Here is a 7,880-nt window from a genome sequence, read left to right on the forward strand (position 1 = left end):
TTTCTTTAAAGGGTATCCTTTAAAAATTATTTTTTTTTTGAAAATTGATCCCCCAAACAATTTCTCTACCCATATCTTCTTAGGTTTGTCTGTCCATTTTCAGATAAGGAATAACAAACACGTGATAACAGTTACTTTGTAATACGATGACACATTCGAAGACACTATGAAAAACATAATAACATTAATTTTTTGTTTATATTGAAAATAATAAAGAAAAGCAATCATCAACGACTACTTCCCCTCTTCTTCATCTCTACGAAATACAACTTACCTTATTTAGATTCTCAGTTGTTTCGGCAAAATTTTTCTTATTTAAATGTTTGACCAAATTACCAATCTGCGTCAGCGTCAATTTCAGATGGTCTAGGTTCATAGCTCTTCCATTCAAGGTGGAACGGCGTTACAGCAGCAGCACGACGGGTCAGTCACTTTGTTGTGGGCAGGATCTTTTGTTTGTGGGCAAATTTTTTTCGATAGAAACCTAAAAAAATCATAGATTTTTTTTAAGTTTCACGAAAAAAATTTCACTGACAAGAGATCAGAGACGACACAACAAAAATAAACGACTCAGCGGCGACAGCGCACGAACCGATACAAGGTAAAAAATAAAAAAAAAAAAATAACTAATCGATCGAGAGAGAGAGAATGAAAACTTAAAAAACACACAATCGAGGAAAACACGCGGTTGGGGCGGCGGTGGGGTTTTGGTGTTTTTTGTTGTTGTATTATTTGTTGCTGGTCTGACGACGACGGTGATGATGATCGTGTTGAAGAAGAAGCAGCCAAGAGAATACTACTCACAATAACACAACGTCAAATTGAATTAAGAATGAAAGTGACGTCGTTGTGGTTCTTTCTTTCTTTTTGTATGTCCGTCTGTCCCGTAGAACTGATAAAACGCAACACAATTTGTTTGTTGGTGGTGTTGTTGTTGTTGCGAGTTTTCCTGGGAATGTATGGAAGAAACACGTTGACTGTTCAGAAGCGGGCGGCTATGTTCGGATCAATGCAGCAGTTAATTTTGTTAGTTAACAGTTTTTTGGGGAACTTTGTTGTTGTTGTTCCTTCTCCTTTGTTGTATAATTGTGAAGAGCTTTTGATTGCTATTGACGTTGCTGTTGTTATTTTTGATTTGACACAACACCTCTTTTCCCTTTCAGAGACAGAGAGGGTAGACAGCCTGGCAGATTTGACAGACGGGATGGATGCAATTTGTTTTTTTTCGGAAAATTTGTTTTGTTGTTTCTGTGGTCACCACCCGAACTGCTGGGACATGTGTGTGTCCGTATATGTGGTATGTAGGCACCAATTAGAAAGACGCAGAATGAATGACCCCCTTTTTTGACGTTTCGCTCTCTCTCACGTTGGGTGTTTTGCGGTCACTGCTGCTGTTGTTGTTATTCAAGGGGGAGCATCAATTTTTAATTAATAAAAAAAAAAAATAGAAAACAAAAAAGTGTGGCAACTTGGAATTCAGTCGGTGAGGAACTGACACACAACACCATTCATTCATTAATGTATTTTTGCCCAAATTGGATTTCCTTAGCGAATTTCACCGGGATCTGGCCCCCTATTGTAGGGGCCAATGTGGAAATCTTGTTTTCGATTGTGGACACACAAAACACAACTCGAACACTGCCAGGAGGATCGTTGCTGCCACAGAAAATGCATATGAATTGCCTTGGTGCCACCAACCACCAGTGTTTTGTTTTTCTCCTTGGAGCCTTCTTTCGGTTTCTTGGCCACTCTTGTCGTAATGGCCTGTGTTTGCCTTGTTGGCCTGTGTTTAATAAAAGTGGCGGATCGTTTCGACTCTTGCCTAGAGAAATTTCATTACATTCGCATTTTATCACGTATCAGCAACCGCACCGTATTGTCTTTATTTGTTTCACTTCTTTCAATAGTATTATTACGTTAGCTAAAGCCGCGCCGTTGGCCCCTCTTCATTCACTCACTAGATCCAACGACGAACGAAGATGGTTATGGGGTCTTTGTTGTATGTTGGCGCTGTCAACGTTGTCTTTTTTATTTTTTGTTGGGGTTTCTTTTTCTGGTCGATTTTCTATCACAAAATATTTTTACGTATCCACTTCACTTACGAAATATCTTTGCCTCTTCTTCTTCCTCTTGCAGTGGTTTTTCTTTGTTTTGTCCACAGTATTTTGCAAAAAAATATATCCGTTCTGGATTGAAAATTGCTCGTTTATTTTTTCTTTTCCAATAGTATGGAAATTGGATCGCGTAGTTTTTTGCTTTTTTTTTAGATTGTAAAAAAATAATAATAAATTTTCTAATTCGTATTGTTGATTGTTCGTCTCGTTATTGTCTTTTTGTAGGGTGCTATAAGTCGCCTTTGTACTTATCGTACTGTGGTAGGCAAACTTGAGGATAGAAATCGAGTTATCGATTGTTGTTGACTGGGCCTTTTTTGAGCGATTCGATAAATATAGCTGAGTTTGTTTTGTAAAGAAATAAAGAGAAATCTTGCTGATCTAATAAATGATCTGTTCCCGTACTGCAAGAAACTACTGGATTTCACTATTTTCTTCGATAGCATAAGGAAAAATTCGTTATCGTAGTAAAAAGTAGTAGTAAATTCTTGCAGTACGGGAACAGACCAAAAAAATTAATGAACCGAGCTTACAAATGTAATCGTCGTTTATGTTATCAGTACGCTTTTATTATATGGCAAATAAATGTCAATTTACGTAAAATATCCACAGGATTTATAAAAATAAATTTCTTGACGTATACTCTGGCCCAAGATCTATTAATAAGGTCACCAAGATAGCAATCGAAATCGGAAAACAGCTGTTTTTTCTCAAGTCTAATGTCAAAAATTTCGACTTTGTTTACGTTTTCATAATGGAAGTCAATTCACAATAATGCATTTTGACAACAAACTTGAGAGGTATCGATAATCAGCTGGTCTCCCTTGGTGACCTTATTTATAGGCCATGCTCTGGCCCAATCAAGATCTATTAATAAGGTAACCCACATGGCCTATAAATAAGTTCACCAAGGGAGACCAGCTGATTATCGATACCTCTCAAGTTTGCTGTCAAAATGCATTATTGTGAATTGACTTCCATTATGAAAACGTAAACAAAGTCGAAATTTTTGACATTAGACTTGAGAAAAAACAGCTGTTTTCCGATTTCGATTGCTATCTTGGTGACCTTATTAATAGATCTTGGTAACCCAGGTAGCAATCGAAATCGGAAAACAGCTGTTTTTTCTAAAATCTAATGTCAATAATTTCGACTTTGTTTACGTTTTCATAATGGAAGTCAATTCACAATAAAGTATTTTGACAGCAAACTTGGCGCAGATATACAACTGGTCTCCCTGGGTGACCTTTTTTATTGGCCATGTGCCCAATTATGAAGTCGAACGATAAGACCAGACCAATGTTTTCATCAATATATAAAAAAATATTCGATAACCTATTTGTTTGAAGAAAAACTTTTACAATTGTAAGAAGAAATGTATGATATCCCCAAGATCTATTAAAAAGGACACCAAGATAGCAATCGAAATCAGAAAACAGCTATTTATTCTCAAGTCTAATGTCAAAAATTTCGACTTTGTTTACGTTTTCATAATAGAAGTCAATTCACAATAATCCATTTTGACAGCAAACTTGAGAGGTATCGATTTTCAGCTGGTCTCCCTGGGTGACCTTATTTATAGGCCATGGATTTTGAAAAGAAAACCCGACATTCCCTTCATTCTTCGCGTTTTTGGTAAAATGTTAAAAATAATGTCAAATGAACAGAACGACTTGTTGCATTTGTTTTCATTTATTCCGACATTATTGCCCATAAGGTAGGTGTGTATTTTCTCCTTTCTGACAAAAGAATTTTCCACTAAAATAAATCGAAAGAATTTTGCAGTCTTAAGGAGATTTAAGCTGGGCACGGGAACAAATATTCATGACTTGTTCCCGTACATTAAAATACTTTTAAACTTATTCAAATTCATAAAAGCAGTTCGTCTTGAGACGGCTCAGAAGAAAGACACATTTTAAAGAGATAATAACGTCTACGGACATAAAAAATTACAAAAAGACGCTGTGTTAAGCTTTCGCTTAACTTGCCACGTGTTTTATCTACCGAACCTGGTGACCTTATTAATAGGTTTTGAATTTCACTAATTAACGAAAATATTCGATAAGTTAACGACTAAAATAATGTTGTTGTAAAGCTCTACAAATTTTACCAAAATGTTTTATTTAAACATGAAAAATAGTTTTTTTATCGATATTCTTAATATAAATCGCATGATTGCTTTACAAAAATTGGAGGCCAATTTTTGAAATCAATATGAAATGTAAATAAATTTTATTGACAACTTAAATTAATTATGAAGTAAAACTTAAGATTATATAACACTTAGTATTAAATTTGGAGGAATTATTGAACCTTTGATTCTTTCGGGAGTTTAGAAACTGCAAATAAACAAAAAAAAAAAAAAAATTATTAATTCTGGTTATAATTATAATATAGTAATAATTGACAACTATTACCTGAAGCTTTTGATTTGTTTCTCCTTTGTAATGCATCGAAAAATTGTGCAAACGGATATTCTATTAAGAGGCAAGCAAAAAATGCTACGATCAGGGAAAATACAATGGTAATCATGCCTTGGGAATTCTATAATGAAAAATTAAAGAAGAAAATCAGTAGGGAAATTCTGTTACAATTTGTATATTCCCGTACTGCAAGAATCTACGAATTTTTTACTATATTTTCGATATCATAAAGGAAAATATGATATCGTGGTAAAAAGTTGTAGATTCTTGCATTACGGGAACAGACTAAATTTAAAGACAAAAATACTGATATGTCTTGTTAAATCACATTTACACAACTTTGGTTTTTTATTGATGAATAGATTTTCCAACAATTCATCAAATTAAGATTAAACAATGCGAACGTGTTTTGTTATAAATGAATGAAAACAAATCGTAATATCACGTTTACACTACTTAATCCACTCGATCACAAATGTCAATCCCACAACATATTCGCCACCTTAATCATTTTCACAAATCCATTGGATTATATTTCACATATAAGCAATGGAATTGACATTCGGGATCAAATCTAAACGTGTTTTAATACTTACAAAATACCATGTATTCATGTAGTAGGGCTCCCTCTGATACCCATTTAACAATTGCAGAATCATAACATGCCATAAATACATTTGAAACGAAAGGCGGGCCAAGACCCTAAATATGGGTAGGCGGCAAAAATCATAGGCCATCACTGGACAGAATAAATGGAAACAAATTAAAAATTAAAACCATAAAATAATGTTCAGATGTCGGATAACTTACTTCCTCCCTTGCACGCCATGCCCAACAGAGGAAATCCACACACGAATATTATCCATAGATTACGATATAGGCCACTGTACAGTGCCGTCCATATAGAGGGTTTTTGAAATATAGCCACGGAACCCACATAACAAATACCAGCAGCTATTGCCAATGCGGACCAAGCACCAACTTCATATTTTAAATTGCCACGTACTTGACGTCGGATTTCTTCTTTGCGTAATTTACGCAGATACAGATCTCCACACCATATCCCAAAGAGATAACCACCCAAATTTGTAAACGAGGGTGTATATAAATAATAGAAGACATCGGCATCTATGAAAAATTGATAACGATAACTTCTGCAAGGGAAGGGAAACAGAATAAAAGAAAATTAATTGCATTTCTTTGTTGTGTATTTAATGGACTTACTCTGGTTTTATAATAAATGCCGATTCTAATTTAAAAATATAGCCAATAATTGTTGGTATTGCCACAGTTAAAATTGCCAAGGTATAGAGAACACGTTTCTTATATTGCGGGTATCTGAAAAATAAAAGAAAAACTTTTTACTTGAGAAATTTGGCCAAGTAAAAATGGTAACCTATGAAATTCCTATGTAATTGAATGATTTTCGTAGTCTAAACATGCTTTAATTAATTATGAACACATTTAAATTAGAAAAAATCAGCTGATTTAAACATATGATTATGAAACTATTTATCGATAAAGATATATAAATAAGATCACAAAGCAAGCGAAAGAAAAATGTTTTTTTTCTCATGTCTAACTAAAAAAAATTGGACGTTTTCATAATGGAAGTCAATTCACAATAATGCATTTTGACAGCAAACTTGAGAGGTATTGATTATCAGCTGGTCTCCCTGGGTGACCTTATTTATAGCCATGATCGCAAAGCAAGCGGAAGTAAAATGTTTTTTTCAAGATCTATTAATAAGGTCACCAAGATAGCAATCGAAATCGAAAAACAGCTGTTTTTCCTCAAGTCTAATGTCAAAAATTTCTACTTTGTTTACGTTTTCATAATGGAAGTCAATTGACAATAATGGATTTTGACAGCAAACTTGAGAGGTATCGATAATCAGCTGGTCTCCCTTGGTGACCTTATTTATAGGCCATGGTTTTTTTCTTATTTCTATTAAAAAAAATGGACGATTTTATAATGGAAGTCAATTCACAATAATGGATTTTGATAGCAAACCTGAAAAGAAGTTTATCTCTTTGGAAACCCCAAGATCTATTAATAAGGTCACACAGGAAGCAATCGAAATAGGAAAACAGCTGTTCTTTCTCAAGAACCTTATTATTAGGCCTTGTTTATGAATTATATACCATCCAACAAGGATTATTAATAAGGTCATCCAGAGAGACCACCTGGATATCATTTACTTCTCAAGTTTGCTGTCAAAATCCATTATTGTGAATTGACTTCAATTATGAAAACGTTAACAAAGTCCAAATTTTTGACATACGATAAAAAACCAGTTAACTTTCCCCTGCTGGGTGACCTTATTAATAGATCTTGCCAGGGTCTATAAATAGGGTTACACAGTTACTAATCGAAATCGCAAAAAAGATGTTAAAAATGGGTCGGTAGGACGTTTTTACAACGATATTAAGAATTTTAAAGTTCGTTTGTAATTTCTGATACTTACTTTGAAATAAATATTAATACCAATGTATAGAAGGCGAATAATTGAAAATCGGCCGCAAGATACCAAGTATGAGAGCTAACCTAAAAAATAAGAAGAGAATTTAAATGTTTAAAACTTTTTTTATTTTAATAAAAACATTATCCTTGTACTTACTGTATTCTTTTGCGAGAAATTATTAATCATAAAAACATTTTTCCACCAACTTTCACGACTAAAAATGCGACTTGGTTCGGTGACATGACGCCAAAAGGGGCCATCATTTAATTTGCCAAACACAGTGGCATTTATCCAAACCACCAGGGCCACAGAGGGAAGGAATCTAAAAATAAGAAAACGTAAATTCAAATTATTTTTATTTTTCAAAATATATATGTAGATATCTAACCGCACCTCATCAACCGACTTATAACAATAAACAGATATGTCTGAATACATTTCTTCCAACTGGTACGCGGGGTAATATATCCCCCTTCTGTGAATTTCACATAGAGCAGTAAACCACTCATTACCATAAATATTTCAATAATTGTTGAGGAGTTTAATATCAGTAGACCCCGCGTTGTTTCACCAAAACTCTCAAAATATTCGGGATTACGAATATGTTGGAATTGCAAATAGAAGGTATGACCGTGCAACACCATTAAAGTGCATACCGAACGAAATCCGTCCAAGTAAGAGAAATCATTGCCAACTTCACCACGATATGGTTGAATGAGACGATAGTAGTTACGGCATATTGAGAAGGAGGTTAATAGGCGGGGTACTGTGGGAACAGGAAAAAAAATTATAAAAAATTAGGAACTTCATTCAATAAAACAAATTTAATATTTTATTTATAAAATTACTTACATGGTTGATCAAGATTATTTTTATAA

General features: G+C 34.0%; 1 protein-coding gene across 1 annotated transcript; it reads right to left on the bottom strand.

Annotated features, from left to right (window-relative positions):
• Window positions 1-5,133: 5,133 nt before the first annotated feature.
• LOC133332900 (O-acyltransferase like protein-like) lies at window positions 5,134-7,440 on the bottom strand (the record flags this gene model as incomplete). The annotated part of the gene is made up of 6 exons (XM_061541268.1): window positions 7,391-7,440; window positions 7,159-7,324; window positions 7,006-7,085; window positions 5,762-5,875; window positions 5,348-5,691; window positions 5,134-5,276 (listed from the first exon to the last, which is right to left on the bottom strand). Coding segments are annotated over exons 1-6 (897 nt in total), but the record flags the coding sequence as incomplete, so codon positions are not given.
• Between the last annotated feature and the right edge of the window lie 440 nt (window positions 7,441-7,880).

This window comes from Musca vetustissima, unplaced genomic scaffold, assembly GCF_032173495.1.
Source record: "Musca vetustissima isolate MV318-11 ecotype Yass unplaced genomic scaffold, APGP_CSIRO_Mvet_v1 utg115115, whole genome shotgun sequence".
NCBI classification, from domain to species: domain Eukaryota; kingdom Metazoa; phylum Arthropoda; class Insecta; order Diptera; family Muscidae; genus Musca; species Musca vetustissima.